This window comes from Acomys minous (genome assembly GCF_964271855.1).
Source record: "Acomys minous genome assembly, chromosome: 16".
In the NCBI taxonomy this organism is placed as follows: domain Eukaryota; kingdom Metazoa; phylum Chordata; class Mammalia; order Rodentia; family Muridae; genus Acomys; species Acomys minous.
The window spans coordinates 92421846-92445869 of NC_140498.1; the positions used below are offsets into that span (position 1 = coordinate 92421846).

Here is a 24024-nt window from a genome sequence, read left to right on the forward strand (position 1 = left end):
CACCTGAGAAATGCACTATTGCATCACAGAATGCACTTAGACAAACTTAGGTGGTACAGCCTGTTGCCCACCTGTGGGATGTGTGTGCGACTGTCTGTCTGTCTGTCTGTGTGTGCGCGTGCGCGCGCCTGCACCCGTGTGTATGACAATACAGTCAGGAGTCTGGGTAAACATGGGACACCTGAGGCTCCTGCCGGGATAACACAGCAGCCTGGCTTGGAGTGAACAGCTTTTTTGTAAATAAGAGAACTGTCCTCTCAGAAACATAAAAATACAGTACAGCAAACATGGAAGCCAGTCACACAGAGGGTCATCACCATAGGCAAGTATCCTGTGTCCCATGTAATTGCATTCACCGTGCTCTTTAACCTTTTAATTTTTGTGTATGTATAATAAACAGCACATGGTGCGCACGTGTGTATACCTGTTTGCACATGTGTAGTCACTTGTATATTGGGTGTACATGCGTGTGGGTACGGATGCATGTGGAGGCCCCAAGGCAAATGCCAGGAATCATCCTCCATTGCTCTTCCACCTTACTCAATAAAGCAAAGTCTTTCAATCAAACCCAGAGCTCACCAATATAGCTAGTCTAGCTGGCCAGCTTGCTCTGGGGATCCCCCACCTCCACCTTCCCAGGCTGGAATTGGAGGAGGGCTTCCATGCCTATCTGGCAAGTAGTGGGTTCTAGGGATCTGAACTCAGGTCCTTAAGCGTGTGCAGCAAGCCTTTTAGCCACTGAGCCAGCCCCTAGTGCACGCTCACATAAGAAGCAGAGTAGTAGGCGTGCTGACTCCAGCATTACCACTCGGGAATAGTGCATTGCCCTGTGACGTCACTGTGCAGCTCCACTGCTGCTGCCATTTCTGCAGCTGCTAGGCAAGTGCTCTACCACGGAGCAACAGCCCAGCCCCATTGCCATCTCATGGGACATCTGCGCTGCCCTGTGGGCTGGGGCTACACTTTGGAGTCTCTTCATATATATGCTAGGCAAGCTCTGTGAGAGTCATAAAGAGAAATAATTTCGGAGCCCAAGAGAAGTGGCTTCAGCTGGGAGGACGGCATAGGAGGGTTGTGAGTTTGAGGATTCTCTGGGCTACAAAGCAAGGCTCCCTTTAAAAGAGTGATTCTGGGTGATTCGTAAAATTCTACTTCTGTTCATATCAAATGATACTTGTATATGTCCCAAGAACCAGGCCCCTTCTTCCAGACGATGGTCACTGCTGACTTGTGACTGTCATGAACGAACAGTGGGCGTGGCTTTCTGAGGTCCCACTGTAGTGCTGACCAATTTGCAGAGCCATGAGGCACATCTCGTCCCCTAGATGTGTCTGGCCGATGACGGACAGGGTTGTAAAGCCTCTAACATGGCAACATAGACTCTTTGTAGCGTGATGACACAGAGCCCTGGTACACGGGCAGGTTCCCTTCAGTGGCCCATGGAAGGACTAGGGCACAGGGCTGGACAGGTGACTCTATGACTAAGAATGATTCTGTTCCTTCCACAGACGCCAAATTCAGTTCCCAGCACCCACACTGGTTGGCTGGCTCACAACCTCCTGTACCTGTAGCTCCAGGGGACCCAATATCCACGTCTTTCTGGTCTCTGTGGGCACCCACTCACCTGCACAGACTGACACGTGTAGACATAATTTAAGAAAGAAGTAAAACTTTAAAAATATACTTCGAAGTTGGACATCATCATGGTTTGATTACTAACTGTACACCCACACATACACCACACATACATACATACATACATACACACACACACACACACACACACACATACACATACAGGACATACACACATACATATAGTACATACATACACACATACACATACAGGACATACACACATACATATAGTACATACATACACACATACACATACAGGACATACATACAGGACATACACACATAGGACACACACACATACACAGAGGACCAGAAGGTTTGCCTGTCAGAATGATGGCCCAGTGAGTAAAGCTCCTGCCTTGCAGGCATGTGGACCTGTGCTTGATCCCAGAACCTACACAAAAGGCCAGGCACAGAGCATGCAATCCAGCAGTGTCATCGCTGCTGTCTCCCCCTGCACCCCAGCTCCTGAAATAACAACTCTCGGACCTTATATTTATGAATCTATGCCTCGACCGTAAGCTTCGGCTTGTTCCCAGACTAGCTCACAGCTTAATTGCCCATTTATCCACCTTACATGTGCCACATGAATGGTTGTCTCTCCTCCAGTTTCATGTGTCATTTTTCTCAGAGTCCCTGGTGGAATCTCCCGCCTCTCTGACCATCTCTCAGAGTTCCTCTCCCTCTCTCGCCAACGGAACTCTCACCTCCTTATTTCTTGCCTTAGCTAGTAGGTCATTAGCTCTTTTTTTTTTTTTTTTAAGATTTGTTATTTATTTTTATTATATATACAGTGCTCTGCCTGCATGTACACCTGCACACCAGAAGAGGGCACCAGATCTCATTATAGATGTTTGTGAGCCACGATGTGGTTGCTGGGAATTGAACTCAGGACCTTTGGAGGAGCAGCCAGTGTCCGTAACCTCTGAGCCATCTCTCCAGCTCCAGACACTAGTTTTTATTGACAGGCAATGCTTCCATACAGACCCAAGAGATTCCTTCTACATTTCCCTCTTTTAGTCCAATTAAAAGGCTCCATCAATAAACTGTTTACAACAGGCCACATCCTTCCTCTCCATCTTTCTCTCTCTATCTTCTTCTCTCTTCTCATCATGGTCCTTACCAGAGACCCCAAGCCCGGGAGTGGAAGCCCTGCCTACCCTCTTCTGCCCAGTTACAGGATGTTCAGCTTTTTTATTAACCAAAGTTTACACAACAACAGACAGGTGTCTGTAAGAATACATTTGTCTGGGCTGCAAGCAGATCTTGGGGCCCAGAATTTAGCATTTGTTTACATGCGGCACCAGACCAAGCCCAAACCCCGCAGTGGTGACAGTGGCTGGGGAAGAGCTAGGTCATCCCTGGAGGCTAGATGGCTGCCTAGGCTAGCTTGCCTGGCAAAGTTCCAGGCCAGTGAGAGGCCCTGTCTCATACAAAGTAGAAAGCACCCAAGGACCAACACCCAAGGTTGTCCTCTGACCTCCATATGTTGAGCACGCCAGTACATGTACACGCCTGCACACACATCTGCACCCACCCACAGTGCATATGCACACACCTGCACACACATCTGCACCCACCTGCACACACACACACACACACACATACCTGCACCCAACCACAGTGCATATGCACACACTCACACACACACACACCTGCACCCACCCACAAGTGCATATGCACACACTTGCACACACATACCTGTACCCACCCACAAGTGCATATGTACACACTCACACACACACGACTGATGTCGATTTTATTTCCCCTTCTCAGTAAGACTCAAGCATCCTCCCTTGGTCTCTCCTTATTAGCTAGCTTCTTCGGATCTATAGATGATAGGATGGCTATCCGGTACTTTATGGCTAATATCCATTTATAAGTGGATGTGAGTCTGGGTTACCTCTCTCAGAATGATCTTTTCTAGTTCCATCCACTTGCTTGCAAATGTCATGGTGTCGTTGAGTAATATTCCATTGTGAAAAATATTTTCTTTATCCATCCTTTGGTTGAAGGACATCTAGGCTGTTTCCAATTTCTGGCTATTACAAATAAAGACGCTGTGAACATAGTTGAGCAGGTGTCCTTGTGGTATAGTGGGGCACCCTTTGAGTATATGCCCAGGAGTGGTATAGCTGGGTCTTGGGGCAGAACTATTTCTAGTTATCTGATAAACTGCCAAATTGATTTCCAAGGTGGTTGTACAAGTTTGCCCCCCCCAACCCCCAGCAATGGGGGAGTGTCCCCTTTGCTCCACATCCTCACCAGCATGAGCTGTGGCTTGAGCTTCTGATGTTAGCCATTCTGCTGGGTATAAGATGGATTCTCAGAGTCATTTTGATTTGCATTTCTCTGAGGACTAGGGATGTTGAACATAAATCCACACACCTATGGGACACTTGAATTTTGACCAAGAAGCCAAAACTATACAATAGGAAAAAAAAAAAAAGAGAAAGCATCTTTAACAAATTGTGCTGGTCTGACTGGATGCCTGCATGTAGAAGAATGCAAATAGATCCATATCTATCACCCTGCACAAAACTCAAGTTCTAGTGGGTCAAAGACCTTAACATAAAACAAGATACACTGAACCTGATAGGAGAAAAAGTGAGGAAGAGCCTTGAACACACCTGCACAAGAGACTTTCCTGAACAGAACACCAACAGCTCAGGCACTAAGATAAACACTAAATGGGACTTTGTGGAAGTGAAAAGCTTCTGTAAGGCAAAGGACACTGTCAATAGGACAAAACAGCAGCCTACAGAATGGAAAAAAATCTTCACCAATATGACAGAAGGCTGATATCCAAAATATGTAAAGAATTCAAGAAATTAGATATCAACAAACCAAATCACCCAATTTTTTTGTTTTTTTTAAAAAGATCTATTTATTTATTATTATGTATACAGTGCTTTGCCTGCATGTATGTCCACAGGTCAGAGGAGGGCATCAGATCACATTATAGATGGTTGTGAGCCACCATGTGGTTGCTGGGAATTGAACTCATGACCTCAACTCATGAACTCAAGAGCAATCAGTGCTCTTAACCACTGAGCCATCTCTCCAGCCCAAATCACCCAATTTTTAAAATGGGGCCCAGAGCTAAACAGAGAATTGTCAAGAGAGGAATCTCTAGTGTCTGAGAAGTGCTTAAAATGTTTGGCCGTTTAAAAAAAGATCTTCTCTTTGATGTTGATGTTAGCTCATACCTACTGCAAAGTCATATGATATCCATATCAACTAAGAAAAAAGGAAGAAAGTCAGCCACAGCCACAGAGGGAACAGTACATCTGGGGGCTACATTAGAAAAATGTCTTCCATTTTTCCTAGAGTGAAACCAGAAACATGTTACAAACGGTGCTCTCTAACATGCCCTCCCCATCAAAGTCTGAAAACCATCCCCCTATTTCAAGAAAAGGACTTTTATCGTGGTGATGGAGGGATGTCACTTTTGACTGTTGTATAGTATTCCACTGTCTAGATGCATCAGGATTGTTTGGTCCATCTCCTCTTATGGGACATGCAGGTGCTTGTCTTCATAAGCAACTGAATGATCTGGCCAGAAGCCTTGGCATCCCTTTCAGGAATATTCTCTTGAAGGATGCTTAACCATAGATGTTGGATCTAGAGGCATGCTCACTTCCAACACACTGGAAAGGCCTCAATGAACAGTCATTCCTTCTGGAAGGTTTTCATGAGGTGTTTCCCACAAGGTTTAGAAGTGAGCCATTCATCTGTCCCACATACCCAAAGCCAAACAGGGCCAACTTCCCAGAGTCTCCCAATTCATAAGCTGGAGTTGAACTTTTCTCTTTGGAAACTGGTTATCTCACTAGATACAGGGCCTGGGTTGACCCAGCTTCACCTTGAGCAACTGTATTAATGTCCTTTGCTCTCGTCTCCTGTCTTCCCAGCAGGTCACAGACAAGACAGTGATGACAGTCAGGCAAATGAACAAGGAAATTGTAAACCTCAAAAAGGACCTTAGACGAAGCCGGTGAGTGAGCCAACAGACGCTGCTGGTCAGTCTGGGGGTGGGGGCAGGGGAAGTCTTTGCCTAGACATCTTGGAAAGAACCGAGAAAAGGCTTTCCACCTCAGGGGGAATTGTATCTGCTCTGATGTGCCCAACTGGCATTTATGTAGGTTACCGGGGTACTCACACTCAGGGGCAAACTCCTTCGCCACTGAGCTATCTTCTTCAGCTCCTAGATAAACATTCTTTTTCCACTTCCCCCCTTAATTCCTCTCAGGGAGCTGGCAGAATGGTAAAATAGGGCTTTGGATTTAGCAACTTGGAGTAACTTTTAATCCCTTTGCTTTGGCACAAAACACACATGAGGTATGCTGGGGAAAGAGCACAGCACTCCACCTCCAAAGCCAGACTACAAGGAGAGGCACAAGACACTTTGTTCCTTCACCTCTTATCACCTGGAAGGTCCCCTGCCTCTGTCCAGCAGTGTAAAAGTAATGGGTGAGCCAAGAGGGTGGAAGGTAGCATCAACAATGTCGTGTGTGTGTGTGTGTGTGTGTGTGTGTGTGTGTGTGTGTGCGCGCGCGCGCGCGCGCACACGTGAGAGAGAGAGAGAGAGAGAGAGAGAGAGAGAGAGAGAGAGAGAGAGAAACTGAAAAAATATCTCAGTACAACACTACCCATAGGGCTTTGCCAGATTCCATTGTCTTTTCTTCATGTGTATGTGTCTACTCTCCTGGGGCTTTGCCATGATGTAATCTTTAAGTTTGTGACCATCCAGACTAGAACAGAAACAGATGGAAGCAATTCCAGCAATGTTTTATTTAACCCAAAATACTACCACTCAAATGGTATTCAGTAAAAAGAAAAAGGATTTAGGGCTGGAAGCACAGCTCATTTGCTGTGGTTTCGTTTTGATTGTCAACTGAGCACAGTGTAGAATCACCCCGGAAGAGGTTCTCAATGAAGAGCTGTCCTGATTGGGTCAGCCTGCAGTGGCGACTATGAAGAGACAGTCCACCCTGAGGGTGTGCAGCATTAACTCCATAGCCTGGGCCCTGGACTGCTGAACAGTGGTCTGCTTTCCCCTCCCATCCATACCCTGTGAAATGTTCCAGTGTTGAAGCCCCCATGTGACTTTATTTGGAGCAAGGGCCACTAAAGAGGCCACTGAGGTTAAATGAGGTCAGGCGTCCTTATCCAGTCTGTGTCCTTATAAGAAACGGGAGGAAAGTCAGAAATCCACGCACAGAACAGGAGGCCGCATGAAGATGAAGCAAACAGGTGGCCGCCCAGCCAACCAGGAAGAGATTAGAAGTTTCGGGACAAACTGAGCCCGTCCGGGCCTTCCTCTTGCATTTCAGCTCCCACAGCTGTGGGGGAAACCCACGTGGCCCGTGGCACTCTGAGACGGCAGCCCCAGCGGTTTAGTAACATCATAATCGACGATGCCATTCTCCTGCAGGCCCACAGCGAGGCCAGCGGGGCTCAGCCGGAGAGTCTCGAGCTGAGCTGAGCTTGAACTCAGGATGGCATTTGAACACCACTCTCTTAATCCAGGGCTGAGGGCGTTTGCAGCTGGGGCCTTGGGACCCTTGAGGTTAGAGATGAGTGAGGGGCAAAATGGAGAAGCCAAGACTTAGCTGGCAGAAGCTGTTGCAGGAAGCTGGTGAGACTCTTGCACTGAATCCCTCCAGGGTGCGACCTGGAAGCTCTCTCAGGCCTTACAGTAGCTGAAACCAGAAATGAGGCCCAAATACAGTCAGCCAATCCTCCAGGACACCAGCACACACTTTTTTTTTTAAGGTTTTGTTTTGCAGTTATGAGCACATGTGTGTGCGTTCGCTCATGCATGTGTGGCGATGGAGTTACAAGCAACTGTGGCTTGAGTGTCAGGAGCCAAAGTCAGGTTCTCTGCAAAACGAGACATATGCTTTTCCATCACAGGCAGGAGGACAAGCTTTCTCCCCCCCTCACTGGGTTTCTCCCAGAGCTGGTCTGCAGGACTCTCAATTGCTGAACCATCCCTCCAGCCCAGCCATGTGCATTCTTACCAACAGATGCCAACTCTGAGTGCCCTCGAAAAGGCACCAAGAAGTGAGGTGTCCCATAGTCATCCGCGATTCCTGTTAGCTGGTGATGACATAGAGGCTTATAGGTGCCTGGATCTGTGAAGCCCCAGATCCCTGCCTAAATAAAGGTGACCCAGGCTCAGGAAGGTGACAAGAAAGGGTGAGCGTGCACCTAGAGCCCATCATTACAGTTTCAGGAAGTGTATAAGTTACTTATTTAAACACGGCTATTATTTAAATTTATAGTTAAAGAAATATTAAAAAAACAAATAATAGATACTGGAGAGCTATCCTCATGTGTGTGTGTGTGTGTGTGCACACGCACGTGTATGCCTGTGCACAAATGTGTGGTACATGCACACATGTATATATGTGGGTGTGATGTCCGTGCACACACACAGAGGTCAAATGAGGACACTGGATGTTTCGCTCTGTCACTTTCTACCTTGAGATAAGGTGTCACACACAGAAGCTGGAGTGAGGCTGGTGGCCGGCCACCCTCCCCCAGCAATCCCCCTGCCTCTACCCTCTCCACTGGGCTGGGGTTACAGGCACACGTGCAACCGCTCCCGGTCTCTCACATGGGTTCTGGAGACATGCGTGCAGGCCCTCATGCTCACCCCACAATCTGCCTCCCTACCCCACTCACCCCTTTTTGATGCTTTTATACGGTTTACTCTTATCTAGTTTCGCATGGTTGTCGGTGGTTAAAACATCTGTGTGGCAAGAATACTGCAGAAGGAGCAGTGCAGTTGGAATGCAAAGTTGACAGGGCCGCGTGTTTGAACACACAGTCTGCAGTTAGTGGCGCTATTTCGGGAGCCTATGGGACCTTTAGAAGGCAGAGCCTCCCTGGAGGAGGCAGGTCATCAGGACCCCAGCCTTGAGGTTTTATGGCTTGGCCACACTTCTGTCCTCTCTGCCTCCTGGCACCCAGGCCAGCAGCCTTGTGCTCCTGCAGCCACACCCCCACCACAATTGACTGCATCCCCCCCCACACACACACACAACCATCAACTAAGAAAAACCATCACAGCAACAGAAAAGTATTGAAATCAAAGAGCGTTGAAACAAAAACATCCTCCCACTTCTGGGTCTACTGACGCCCTATCAGCCATGATGGGAAAGTTTATGGGATGGCGATGAGGAAGCAGATTAGGGCTCCTCTGCCTCCCGCCCTTCCCTGGGGGAAATGGTTGGTTAACACTCAATGCCACTCCTCCGGGATAGGCCTCAAGAGAGAAAAGGTGGCAGATGCCAGCCACTCAGGAGACGGGGGAGGCTCCACAGACAAGTGTGTGGCGGCTTTTCTGATGGACGCTCTTCAGCTGACCAAAGGAGTCTGTCACTGGTTCCTGACAGGGTCAGCCTGCTTGAGTGACGGACATGAAGAGACAGGAAGACAGGGTACACAGAAGAGCCACAAGCCCCAAACCAAGAAACAGCCTTGAGATGGTCCCCGCAGCCATGCCCACGGGGCCACTGACAGTTAAGAAACTGGAAAATCTCCTCCAGAACGAATAGTTAGTTCTCCTTTCAAAGGACAGTTGCCTGGCAGAGAGTCGGAACACACGACTACACACAATTGCACACACATATGTGTGCGCACATGCACACACAATGACTCTATCCCCGCCCCCTTTTGGTTTTTTGTTTTTTCAAGACAGGATTTCTCTGTGTAGCCTTGGCTGTGCCGAACTCGCTTTGTAGACCAGGCTGGCCTCGGACTCACAGCGATCCGCCTGCCTCTGCCTCCCTGAGTGCTGGGATTAAAGGTGTGCGCCACCGCGCCCAGCTGAGTATATCCCCATTACTAAGTGAGGTGAATCCTTAGCAAAAGTGATGCCATCTCTTCTACTTTTTTTTTTCCAGTCCATATCACCTCCTACTAGAGTCAAGCCTACCTTGAACCAAACCGCCGTCTCCTGGGTTTTTACTTAATGTTCCCGCTTTTTTATAATTCAATCATGCCATCCCTGGCTTCATGGCCAATTTAACATGATGCTGAAACAGAATAACTCTAACTGCCTTCTCCTCACCTGTTCCACCAGATGTGCTGCTGAGGCCACCTCTGGGCCCTGTTCTTGAACCACCCTGGGAACCGATGGTGTGTTTTCCTCCACTGACCCTTGCTGACTGACACTGCGCTTTGAGGAAAGCAAACATCCCTGTTACAGAGATGTTCCGCCAGAAGCCATGGCTATCCATGACATGGTGTGGCTGGGCTCAGGCACCTGCAAATGGTGATGGGTCCTCTGCCCCACGGGAGGCCAGGCAGGCAGGACGGAGAGTCTGCAGATATTTAGCAAGTCTGAGATGCTCTTTTCCCAATGGCATTTTCAATTCAGTGCACAGCCAGAAGCAAGGCAATTAGAAATAGCCAATGTAGGTTTGGGGGCAAATGAAGATATATATGTATTATGTTGAGGTACATAATTCCTCTGCTGATGGTGGGGCAAGGATCCTCCAGGGCCCATGTAGGCTTGGTGACCTGTATGGTGGCTTTTCAGGAATGGTGAACATTTGTGAGGCGGAGACAAGTGGAGAGACACCGTGGATGCAGCTTGACAGCCACCTCACATAGCTGCTGCCCATTGTGTGATCAGGGAGGGCATGTCAGAAGCTGTGTCATCCGGGAAGGCATGTCAGAAGCTATGTGAGGTGGCTGGTCACACAGCATCCACAGTCAGGAAACGGGGTGGGGGTGGGGGTAGGGGCGCTGTTCCACTGGATTTCCCCCTTTTTCCTTCTTATTCAATTCAAGACTCCGTTCCATGGAATAGGAATAGTGCCACTCACAGAGGGAGCCTTCCCCCCTCACTTAAACCTCCCTGCGGACACCCTGTGAGGACAGACACGGCCAGAGGCACATCTTATAAGCAGCACTAATTCCTGGCACTTTGACAATGAAGATGAACCATCATGGTATCCTTCAGCTCCCTGGGCTCATTGATTATTTTAAATGTTGAGCATGAGGGATCGCCAGGTGTGTAGCAAGCAGGGAGCATTGTGCTAGAAATAAAGCAATGAACAAGCCTTGAGACTCTCCTCCCCAGAAGAGGAGGATCCTCTTGGAGGATTCTGAGCAAGAAAGAATAGTCTGATTTTAGAAAGAAAGAGAAAAAACAGAAAGAAAGAATTCTACTCACTTCATAGAGATAGCCTGGAAGGCCATGGTGAGAGCGGACACCAGAGTGGGTCAGGAAAAGACACAACAATAAGAGGATGGTCTCAGCGTCATAGCCACCAGATTGGGTGATGGTTTGGATGCAGAGGCCAAGGGGAAAGGTGGCATCCGTGTGTTGTATGATGCTTATCTTCCTGGTAGGATGTAGGCGCTCATAGCCTGCCATGTCCATGTTGTGGTCCCCAACAAGTGCTCATGGGATGGATTACATTTCTTGTTCATCATGATAACTTAGTTAATACTAAAGAAGACTAACATGCTAATAAAAGATACATGCACATGCCTGTACGTTATATATCATACACAGTACGTACACACACACACACACACTATATATATATATACACCACACACACACATACACACAATACACACACACCTATACAGAGAAACACAAACAGACACGTACATCCATACACAGAGACAGGCCATTGTGATGGAGGACATGATATAACAAGCTCAGCACTTGAGGGCAGACAGGAAGAGAGAGGATGCCCACACTGAGGACTTTCTCCTCTCCCCTGCTCACCTGGCTCCATGCCTGTAGGATCAGGGCCACAGTAAGGGAAACCCTAGGTCACAGCTGCCCCTCTATGGGAGCCTGTCACAGGTAAACCCAAAAGTGTGACTTACTCAGCTCCAAGGTACGTCTCAGTCCAACCAGCAACCAAGAGAAGCCAGCACGATCTGTGTGGTCGGCCTGTGAGTCGATGGTTAACCTGCTGCCCAAGCTTTGTTCTTTGCTGTGATGAGACGCCCTGTCCACAGCTTAGGAGGAAGGAGTTTACTTGACTTGCACTTCCAGGTCACAACCCTTCACTGCAGGAAACGAGAACAAGAACTCCAGGTAGGAGCCACTGCTTGTTTTCCCGGGGCTCACGACTGCCTAGCTTTCTCTTTTCATTAATACTTTATTATAATTCTGTATGTATGGATATCTTATTCGTGTGTGTGTGTGTGTGTGTGTGTGTGTGTGTGTGTGTGTGTGTGTGTGTGTGTGCCTGGTACCTGCAAAGGCTAAAGAGTGCGTTGGGTCCCTTGGAATTAAATTGCTGTTAGCTACCGTGTGGGTGCTGGGAATCTAACCTGCATCCTCTGGAAGAACAGGCAGTGCTCTTAACCACTGAGTCATCTCTGCATCCCCCCTACCTAACTTTCTTATACAGACCAGGACCACCTGCCTAGGGATGGTGTCACCAAAGTGGGCTGGGTCCTCTTACATCAATAGGCAATAAAGGCACTTTCTCACAAATGGGCCAAGTGAGCTAGGCAATTCCCCAATGAAGATTTTTCTCTCAGCGAATTCTAGGATGTGTTAAGTTAACAGTTAAGGCAAACCAGGACACACCTCATTTCTCCCAGACTCCCTTGTGCATCTGAAATTGGAGGAGGATTAGGTGGGTGGCTTTGCTGACCCTATCCAAAGGTCACGTAGATATAGGCAAGCCAAGGATGGCCTTAGTCAGAACACTGTGTTCTCTGATTCTTAAGGTTAACCAGGGCCAGGTCTCCTGGTGGTGAGTGATTTGGTTTTGGAAGTGGTGAGACATCACTTCTGCCATAGTCTGTGGACAGAGCAAGCCACAACCCAGCCTAGACTAATGGGGAATAGTGATTCCATTCACAGTAGATAATATCTATAGAGGCTCACTACAAAAGGCTGAACACTGGGGATCACCTTTTCAATCTACTGCAGTCACGCACCTGACCCCCAAGAAGGCTTTGGAGCCATGAGCTAGAACCTGGAGGTCATTGCGCACATCAGTCTCAATGTTGAGAAGGTCCAAGGGAAGACATGTCAAGAGCCAAGCCGCTAGGGCTGGAGAGATGGCTCAGAGTTTAAGAGCACTGAGTTCTAGAGGTCCTGAGTTCAATTCCCAGCAACCACAAGGTGGCTCACAACCATCTATAATGAGATCTGGCACCCTCTTCTGGCTAGCAGTGGAAGAGGAAAACGCCAGGCTATCTAAAAAAGAAAAGTGAGGAGAACCAGAGGTACCACGGAAGCTAAAAGGTAGAGAACGCTTACTGCACTAAGCAGATGCCCAACACAGAGAAGAAATGGAGAAATGAATTAGGAAGAATTAGAGAGCAAAAAACATGCAGGGGAGAGGAGAACTAACTTCTTCACTGTGGCAGTGCTCAGCCAAGAGGCCCCGCCCCTGGAGCTACCTTCTAAATATGCCTGACCAGACGCTTTCTGAGCTTTCTGTCTTGGATTTCCGTGAGGGCTGCCACAGCCCTGGTCTCTTGGACATATACTCTTAGAACATATCCTTCCTGGGAGGTTGGCTCACCAACCAAGGAGCCTAAATGAAATGATTTCCTAGCTCATAAAGCCAAGAGGAAAGGCAGCGCTTTTACCAGCCCAGCCCATTTCTCAGGCTATTTTATAACTTACTGATGTTTGATAATGTTATCAGTATTCCCTTGCAAGTGTTACCTGTGTCTTAGAGTGAGGTGACTTCTTCAATGGTGTGTGTGTGTGTCTGTGTGTGTGTGTGTGTCTGTTGCATATGCACATTTGTGAGTGGATACACACACATGCAGAGGCTAACTAGGGGTGCCCAGTGTCATGTTCTACCACTCACAGCCCTATTTTCCTGAAACAGGCTTCCTCAAGGAAGCTGCCTTCCATCCTCCCATACCTCTGGGTTACAGGAATGCATGCAGCCACACCCAGCATTTACATGAGTGCTGACAATTGACACTCAGGTCTACATGCTTGCTCAGCAAGTGATCTTCCCAACTAACCCAGACACACTCCCCAAATACGATGTAAAATGCATCATTCAACTGAAAAAAAAAATACAGGATTGCAGATCCTTGGCATGTGTGCCCTTACCTTGAGCCCATAACAGACATCACTAATGGATCACAGTGCTGTTTTCCTTTGAGAACAGATTTGGCTTCCAGCCATCGACCATGGATGACGTCATGGCACAGGTTCTAATTTATCATCTCTAAATTAGAAGCTACAAGAGGAAATTATGGCATCCGTAATAACACCTTATTAATTTGAATTGGGGTTTGGAGTTAAAAGGACCAGCAGGAGGGACCAGCCTCATCCAGATTCCTTTCTGAAGAAGACCAGATTTTAATCAGTGAATTTAAACCCCTGGAAAGTTATTTATTGTTGGACCCAGGCATCTGCTGAGCGCTGCCTCCAATCAGCCAATGCCTCAGGCATAGCCACATCCATCTGTAGCCCCCAAGTCCAGCCCTGATTCTGTCTTTAGCTGCTTCTGCCACACTTGAGGTCTTGTCTCAAAGCCCCAGAATTATTTAAGACCCGAGATTTATGTAGCAGTACATGCACTGGATGTAGATGTAGACCTAGTTAAAAGTTCTGGATTGTACCTCAAAAGTATCTCTGTCAATCACATCTCCCTGTGCTCCGAAGCCAGCAAAGTTGCTGTTAATGCATCCCCTTGTATGGTCTATGAGGACAAACATTTGGCCCACATCCTTGACTCAGAATGAATAAACCCAACCATGCACCCACGCTAGGGGAAGCTGGCTCAAGCTAATTGCATTTTTGACCATCGCGATTGTGACCCAGGCGCCCTGTCCATTCCTTGTCTGTCTCCGTGTATCCGATGCCTCTAGTCCCAGAGTAAGTTCCGCCTGTGGGACTTCTGCAAGGGATAGGACAAAATAACACAGCCTGCAGGGAATGGCCTGTGCCCCTTGGTTCCTCTGAAGCTCTGAAAACAGACCGGAAGCCAGGAGGCCTGAGCCTGTGGCCCCACCCCTTTGATTAGCTGCAACACCTCAGTCCACCCTTGCCAGCTCCATAGGCTCCAGTGGTCCTAGACCAGGCAGACACCTTCTCCTCATCATCAAAGATGGAGGATGGCCCTCATACTACAGAGCACAAACACAAATGTTTGCTGGACACACACACACACACACACACACACACACACACACACACACGAGTTAAATTGGTTCCTTGATCCTTGCACTTCCTACCAGGATTTTAGGGGAATTGGAGAGGGAGGGAGAGAGGGAGGGAAGGGGGGGGAGAAGGAAGGAGAGAGGTATTACCCAAAACTGAGAGGAGGGAAACATACCATTCATGATTGAGTTCATTTCCAATCCTCTGTTACCATGGGACTTTCCAGATCAGCTACAATCAACAGAGAAATCTGGAGATAAAATAGTGACAATTGATGGCAATTTTAAGTCTTCCGACATTTTCCTCAGAATCATTAAATCATTTCTCTCTGTTCCCCCAACATAACCCAGGGGACTTAAAGAGACATATTTCACTCTAGCTGCATAAGGAAATCAGTCACGGGCTAGGAAGATGACTCTGCCTGTGACCTGGGCTTGGTCCCCAGGACCCACATGGCAGAAGGAGAGAATGGATTTCTACAAGTTGTCCTCTGACCTCAACACACAGATTGTGCCCCCACCTAACCCAAAGATAAATACATACATGCATGAATAAATAGATGTAACAAGAAAACATCATCTTGCCCAGAGTGTCCTTTAGCAGTTGAGCCCAGCACCCACCCTACAAAATACACTGGGAGGAAGCAAGTTCTGTAGTTGCCGATATTTGAGAAATGCTACAAACCATACTGGTCTCAAAGATGCATAGTACTGGTCTGTTGGCTGCTTGGCTGCTTGCTTTGTGGTTCTGAGGTGTTAATCTCAGGGCTCCAGATGTGCTAGGTAGCTGCTACTAGGCTGCAACTTCAGTGCTTTGTTACTGTCAGACAGGCTTTCACTACATCACACAGCAGCATCTTAAAGCTCTGTGGTGTTCCGTGACACAGGAGTCTCTGCACACATCTGGACATCCCTGGTAACTAAACACAAGCTTCTGTTTCTAGCAACATGAAAGAGTAAGCCCTCATATGACTTTTCTGGTAAGGAAAAAACCACATTAAAATCTTGATATAAAACCCATGGGTGTTTTGGCTGAGTCCCGCCCATGGGTTCTTGGGAAAGTCTCAGATGAAGAGAAATGAGACAGTGGGGAGATGGCACAGATAGAGAAGTGAACTGGGGTACACCCATAGAGACCTTGGCTGGTCTCAGCGAGAACCCTGAAGCCAGGAATGCCCAGTCGGAAGTGTCCAGGTTAACCCAAGGGGTCACACCTCTGAGCGCATGTGGTGTCGGGGAGGACGGAGGGCTCGAAGCTGCAGCCTGGGAGGGAGACTTGGCCTTACAGCACATCACAGCATCCGCTCCCACCATGCCTTCTGCTTCTTCCCACTGTGGGAACAGGCCTTCCAGGAGTCCCATGCACTGCTTTTCCCGGGGAAAGCTCGCAGACTGTGTTTGGAGGCACAACGCGTACTGTTTGCATGACAGTGTAGTCCCTGCAAAGTACAAGCTTCGGGGATAGGACCTGTTGCTCCCCCATCTTACACCTGGGAAAAGATGTGATGAGTGCAGGGCTGCAGCATGGGCGGGGCTCCCAGCATCCCACCCAGCCCTGGAGGGAGGACCGTGTGGCCCTCCACGGGTCAAGTAGCTCTTGACGTATAGAGTGCTCTACAGCGTAGCAGCATTAGTCTGATGACACTGAACCAGAGAGTGAGGAAAGAGGCTTCCGTGGTTGGCTCCCACAGCTGGTGTGTTGGCCCTGCACACTTCCAGGGCAGATACCCATTGCAGCTTGGATGGCAGCTATTCTGGCTCCAAAACCCCATTCTTTACTGAGTATAGTTCCCACACCAACTATTACAGCATGGGTGCTCATTGGAGAGTGCTCCCAGGGGCAGGGTCTATAAGGGGCTCATTGGGAAGTGCTCCCAGGAGCAGGGTCTGTTAGGCGGTCATTGGGGAGTGCTCCCAGGAGTAGGGTCTGTAAGGGGCTCATTGGGGAGTGCTCCCAGGAGCAGGGTCTGTAAGGGGCTCATTGGGGAGTGCTTCCAGGAGCAGGGTTTGTAAGGCAGTGTAGGGAACAGACTGAGCTGACAAGCAATTGGGATACTTCAGGTGACCTCACGGGTTGCTTTAAAGCTGTGTTGGTTCACAAATGTCCTGATCTCAAATGAGACAAGCAGGCCTCTGCATCCCTGAGGGAACCAGTTCTGAGATGCCAGCTTCCCCAGGAGGAAGCTTTACTCTTTAGCGAGGCAGCTCCCTGTTTCCAAGGGAAAGTGCAACTTACATCCACATGAAGAAAAGACACCTCTGCAGCCTTCCAAAGCAAGCTCCCCTCCCAGTCACTAATGCCCCCGGGGAAGCCACTGCCCAACTCCTCACACTTAGACTTTGGCCCTCAGTGTGCCTCTTCCTCCATTCCCTACTATGATTCAGGAACTCACCCACGACTTTCCCTGGCCCTTGTTCTGCCGGTGTCTGTGTGCTGTTCTCTGTGTAAATGCAGCAGCGTCTCTCTTCCCTGGTAGTGATGGGCATTTGGTTTGTTTGCACTTTGGGACTATTAGAGCTGCCGGGAGCATTCTTAAGACAGTGTTTGCTGAGCAGGTATAGGTATTTCTATCGAGAAATGAAGCCGTTGGCTCACCTACTTGGTGTGTGCTTGGCACTAGCAGATCATGTCAGTGTCCCAAGCCCAGGTTTTTTACATCATTTATTTTGTGCGGGTGGCTTGCACGTGTGAAGGTCAGAGGACAGTTTTCAGGAGTTGGTTCTCTCCGTCTACCATGTGGGTCTGGGGATCGAACTCAGTTTGTTGAGCTTGGCAGCAAGCTCTTTTAACCACTGAGCTGTATCACCAGCCCTCAGCCCAATATTTTAAAGACCATTTTGAACTATATAAATAGCACAGCCTTGGAAAGTCAACCACTGAACCTAAGAATGCAACGTGCAGCAATTGTCTGTGCATAACCTAAAAATTTTCATAACGAGGAGTGTTCTGAATGCACCAGTAGAAATGTGACTTTAATTTAGAAAATGATATTAATATCTAATACAAACAAATTACAAGAATGGTTTCATTTTCTAAACTTTAGTATAAAAACATTTAAATATCCACAAAGACAGACACGAAAACACAACAAGCTCCTGTGAAGGTGTCACTCATATAAATAAGAATTATAAATAAACCCAATATGCTTCATTTAAACAACATCCTCTTCCTCCTTGTCTATAAATATCTAGATAGTTATATAAGAACTCTTTTTCAAGATACATATACCTTAACATTATCATACCTAAATACCTAAAATACCAAGGATTCTTTGAAATCAAATACCCATGCAAACATCAGAACCACATCAATGCTTATATACTATTTCACCATGAAAGTGGAGCCTAATTTATACACCAATTTCTTATCCTATTATGAAGGCGGTGCTTGGATAGACATCTTCAGACATCTTTGATTCTTAAATATACATAGCTCTCGAGTTCTTTACTGAACTTCTCAAGATACGCACAGGATCTCTGTTGCTTAAAAAAAAAAAAAGCAGCTAATTCAGAAAGCTTAAAACAAAATGAGCCTCTGATCAGAAATGAAAGGAAAGTGATAGACATCGTATAAGAGGCTGGTATGACGCTTGCCCTCTCTGCTCTAGCACAGTGATCATCAGCAAGCAGCTGGATTGTGGAAGGCAAAATGAAAACACAGTGTATTCATGAAAGAAAATCCCCCTGAAAGCTCCCTGGTGATGCCCAGCTGAGCCCCCGTCAAAGCTAGCTGCCCATTTCCACACCCTGAGCTCTTTATCCACAGTAACACATAGTCTTACCCATCGCGTGCCGGGCTCGGCATTTCCTTTACCACTGGCATGCCCAACCGTCTTCCCACCGGCATGCCCACCATCCTCCCACCGGCATGCCCACCGTCCTCCCACCGGCATGCCCACCGTCCTCCCACCGGCATGCCCACCGTCCTCCCACCGGCATGCCCACCGTCCTTCCACCGGCATGCCCACCGTCCTCCCACCGGCATGCCCACCGTCCTCCCACCAGCATGCCCACCGTCTTCCCACCGGCATGCCCACCATCTTCCTATTTCTGTAACAAAACACCGAGATAGAATCCTGCGCTTATCTTGGCTCACGGTCTCAGATGTCTCAGTTACTGGGCCGTTTGGCCCCCATTGCTTTGAAGCCTGTGAGAGCAGATGGCAGAGGGTACCGCTAACCATACAGCAGCCAGAAAGGACAGAGAATGGAGTGCACCCCTCTCGGACACACCCCCGGAAGCCTCCCACTACCGGAAGCGAAGCACCGCACTAGGCACTCAGCCTTAAAGTGCAAGCATTCCAATCTGCAGGCACCAACATCTCCAACTGTTTTCACTCAGACAGGCCACAGCCCCATGTCTCTGACCCGCCCATCCTTTCCAACCCAGGCCATCTCCGAACATCTCTTTTCCTCAGTCTTCTTTATAAAATTGACATTTTCTGGTTACGAGTGATTTCACTTCAAAGTGAAGGAATGGCGGGGCGGGGGAGGGGGAGGGGGCAGGGTGGGGGCGGGCTATCGATCAGTCAGTAAAGTGCTTATTGTACTAGAGGACCTGAGTTCAAGTCCCCAGCATGTAAAGAGCTAGGCACAGCAGCCTGCAATACTTCTGACATCTATGCACCAGGCACACGCATTCTGCTCATTTGATCTTCAGTTATCCTGTGTGTCAGGCTCTATTATCATTTCCGTTTTATGGATGAAGGCAGTGACACTCAGAGAGCCCGGGTGACCTGCGTGTATTCAAACAGCTAGTAACAGCTGGCTCCAAGAGTCTGCGGGCTTCCCCTGCCTGGCAACCACAGCATTGTAAGTCTGCACCTCGGACCAAATGCCTGACTCTGCCATGGGGGCTCCATGTATCCCCCAGTCCAGACTTCCTTATCATTTATCCAGTGGCCCCAAGCTGTCTGGTTGGAAAATGAGACGTCGTAGCCCAGCGCACACAGCTAACATCTCGGGAGCTCCAGGCACTGTGTCACTGTTGTCATCAGCATTTTTGTTGCTATCACTTTGAATGATACCAGAGACAATAGCTTGAGCCAATGGGATGCTCTAAAGGTGACCAGACTATTTCCTGCCTCCTTACCCATGAGCCCAGCATGAGGAGGAAAAGACAGCATTGCAACATAAGTGTTGTTTATTTCATAGTATGAGCCACAAATACCAATTCGCACCTTCTGTGTTTTCCCAGATAGCCAGATGAGCTGTGCACAGGCTGTCTAGTGTCTCCCTCTCCGAGCTTTGCCTTCCCCTCTTGACTTTCCACTCTCAACAGGGAGAGAACAATGTTGGCACTACACAGCCATTGCTTCTCTCAACCACAAGGTGGCGCTGTAGAAAATACACCACCTTGTTCTTCAAGACCCTGCTGACCTTTCTTGACCAACGTCCAGACGGCAGGCAACCTGCACAAGGAAGGTCGTCTTGGGGGTTTCCAGAAGGCTCCACCCTGAGGTTTTCTGGGCTTCTGTTTGTTGGAAGTTTTCTATGAAGAGCACAATTTCCTCCTTTTTTGAGGTACCTAGAAAGATCACACAAAGCCTGTCAGTGGATGTACAGAGGTGTGGAAGGAGATGTTTCCCCAAAGCCAAAACTCTCTCGGGCTCATCACAGCCACTCTTATCGCATCCCTGGATTGAGAGGACCCCTTAGAAATAGCCATAAACTATCTCCCCCAAACTTGTCATGAAAACAAGCCAGCATGCCTGGAGAAGCAGTTTTCCCCTGTTCTGAGCTTAAAGAAAAATAAATAAATAAATAAATAAATAAATAAAAGGAAACAACAACAAAACACAAGACAGAGAAGTCAAATGGCCCAAGAAGCGTGGAGACAGGTGGTCCCTCCAGGTCCCCGAGGCCATAGCAGAGCCAAGCTTGAGGCTCAGGAAACTCCGACTGCCAGACTCAGGGGTCCAATTTACAGGAAGTGTGCAGACAGCCACCGCAGCACATCTGACTCTCAGCGTTTAGCTGCCAAAATGGTCTCCTAGTGAAACATGGGCATGATGTAAAGAGACCAACAAGAAGGTTCCGCGGGAGTATTTCAAACAAAGCCAAGCGGTTGAAGCTTCACACCAACGAGGGATTTGAATCTTCATCCTTGTCTCAAGACAGCTCAGAGTGCCCATTTGCTGCAAAGCAGCCCCGAGACCCCATGACCTTTGTTTGAAGGTCTTACCATCACCCAAGCACAAGGGCAGGGAGGGAGGGGGCCAGGGAGAGAGAGCGTGTGTGCCAGGTTGTCACTCAAAGTGTGTGCTCCAAAGTGAATGTCACCAATATTGTAAATAATACAGTGTCAAGGGGCTCATGAGGCTGTACAGTTGAGCATCACCTTACTGGCAGTTATAGAAAGATAAAAAACAAGAGCCTGGGAAGCTGGGAGTAAGGAGGTTCACTAGATACAGCTTTAAAAGGGACCTGGCAGATGGTTCAGTCTGGTGGTTGGAAGTACCAGCAGCACAAGCATGAGGGCATGGGTTCGGATCCCCAGCATTCCATGTTTAAAATCAAAATCAAAACTGGCACAGTGCTGCATACTTGTGATACAGACCTGAATTCGGGCTCATTGACACATGTATGCATGCACATAGACACATGAGCACATATACATACATACACCACACACACAAACTCACACACACACAAATTTGCATGCATACACATTGAAATGCAAAGTGACTGACACTTGACACTGATAACTGATGTCTGGCTTCCACACACATGTGCATCCACACACATACCACACACATACCACGAGCACGCACAAAAAAGGTCTGTGTATATGTGTATGTGTGCACACAAGCACATGTTTGGCTCACTTTTACCTCTTCCCTTGCTGTTCCTCTAAGTTCTTCAAATTGTTTTGTCTTTTGGAAAAAGTTTTAGAATTAGTTAATATTAGACGGTGGTGGGTAAAGGGGACACTAGGAGGTGAAGAGAGAACCCAGGCAGAGAACGCTTCCATCTCAGGATCACAGAGGAAAAGCCCTGATTCCCTGCTCTGTGCCACACTGAGGTAGGACTTGATAGCGACCACCTCAGAGGTGAGGGGAAGCCAAGAAGTGCCAACATCAGCTTAGTCATCCCTGTCAGACAATTAAGTGAACATTTCCAGACGGACGCAACCAGTAGGCTCTCTAGGTGCATAGGAGAGCTGGCTGGGGCCCTGGAGAGAGGTGTGGCATTTCCTAGGGTCCATAGGCAAGGGAAAAGAGTGATGGGTAATGACCCCATGTCCAGGAGGCTGTCACGAGGTTGTGAATCAATAGAGGAAGCCATCGGCTGTACCCTGTCCTCAATTGCATCACCCTTCAAGCTCTCCCCACTTTCCCCTGTAGGAGTATTTAGGGGAGAGCCGCTGCTAATCCGTAAGGACATGTATGTCTCCAGCCATGCTGTCACTCAGGCAAAGCACAGGCTGGTGGTCTTTGTGCCTTGATCTGCTGTCTGTCGTGAAATTCCAAACCAACAATGCTTCAGAACTTGTATGCCTTTTGGAAAAGCCACTCTTTTCCTGCTAATGCATTTTTAAATGCCCACCCCGGTGGGTCCAGGAAGAGCGGCCCCTCCTGCTCCGTTTAGTCATCAAGTCCTTGTAGCACACCAGCAAGTGATGGCCATGGTGGGGCGGGGCTTGCATCCATATCTGCAAGGCTCATATGTGGCTCCAGTCGGCCTCCACGCACCATCCGGCACATCAGCCTGCCAGTGGCAGGGACTGGACTAGATGCTGACAGTCAGCAGGATGTGCAGGGGTGGGCAAAGGACTCCTGTATCTAAAACAGCCAAATTCATAGAAACAGAGATAGATGGTAGCTTCCAGGGGCCAAGGGCGAAGGTAGCATAGGAAGATGCTCGCGCAGCAGGTCCACGTCTCAGCTGTGCCACATGGCCTTGGTCTAGAGTTCTGTTTTACAGTGTGGTGGTCCAGATCCCATGCTGCACTGAACACTTGAAATTCATTAACCAGTTAGATCCTAACTGTTCTCACCACCAAAGGGGAGGGCGGAGCACAAGATGAGGGGCACGAGAATTATCTTGATGATGGTGATTATTCCATGCGTGCAAATATTGGGCCAGAAGGATGTTCCTCTTAAATATGTACAATTGGAGGAGGAGGAGGAGGGTATGAAGAAGAAAGGGAAGTGGTGGGGAGGAAGAGGAATGGGGAGAGGAAGAGGGGGAGGCGCTGGGATTCAGACCGGTGGAGTCAAAATCTCAGCATCGCCACCATCCTATTGTGTGAAGTTGAGTGAGTGGCTTCACTTTTCCGGCCTCCGAAAGGATAGTACCTGCAGGATGAGGTCATTGTGGGAATCAAACGGATTAGCACAAAAGACAAGAGTCCCACCGGACACGAGCAACATGCCCCAAGAGTGATGGTTCTTATCAGGGGCATGTTGTGGGCCCAAGCCCTTGAGGATGTGCAGCTTCATAGACACCTGCCTCCCAATGCCACCCTCTGCTCCTAAATGTGATGTGGTAAAACAGACCAGAGCAGAGGTGGGGAGGGAGGGGGAGCCCAGGAGAGGTGCGGTGCGCTGTGCTCGTTAACAAGGCAGCCTTAGTGATGTTCCCTCTCCGATGAGGTTCAGAACTTCTCCTGGCAGTTGCTTGGAAACCAGAGCCGCGGTGGGGCTTCAGCAGCCTTCCAGCAGTCACCCTAATTGGGATGCGTACAGAACTGTTTGTTGCCGCTCAGCAGGTTCTTCCTTCTCCTTCCAGAAGAGATTCAGTCTTCTTGTACAAATGCTGACTCACGTTAGTTAAAGGGTAGCCCTGAGCCAAGGCACCTGTTAACCTGATAGAGGAACAGGGTGGGCTGGGGGGGGGGATTAGAGGGGGGTGGAGGGAGCAGGGGAGGGGGTAGAGCGGTGGGGGCGGGGGGAGGGGCTGCAGCCATGGTTAGCACCAGCCTCCAATGAGATAACTATCTTAAGTTCTTACCACTAAAATCATTATGGAGTGCTTCCAGGGACCATGGTGTCTTTGTAGACAAAGTGTGTGTGTGTGTGTGTGTGTGTGTGTGTGTGCGCGCGCGCGTGTGTGTACATGTGTACACATACGTTCAGTGAGAGCATAAAGCTTGAAACACCCATGTGATCCTGTAATCAGTCAAAGTGTGGCACATCACAAGGCACGCGTGCCGTGTGACCTGGTGTTATATCTGGATCTGCCTTCCCTCTAGGGGCTTAAGGACCACATGTAGTCATTTAGCATGGGGTAGTAGGTCAAAGATTGTATAGTG

At 48.6% G+C, this 24024-nt stretch overlaps 1 protein-coding gene across 2 annotated transcripts in view; it reads left to right on the plus strand.

Annotated features, from left to right (window-relative positions):
• CCDC60 (coiled-coil domain containing 60) overlaps positions 1 to 24024 on the plus strand; it is a 161920-nt gene that overhangs the window by 64029 nt on the left and 73867 nt on the right. The window contains exon 2 of one of the 2 annotated variants that reach the window (XM_084762189.1): positions 5556 to 5635. In XM_084762189.1, the coding sequence (XP_084618315.1) occupies positions 5556 to 5635 (80 nt within the window). Of the gene's footprint in view, positions 1 to 5552; positions 5636 to 24024 lie in introns of both variants that reach the window. The other variant, XM_084762188.1, reaches the window with a different exon arrangement.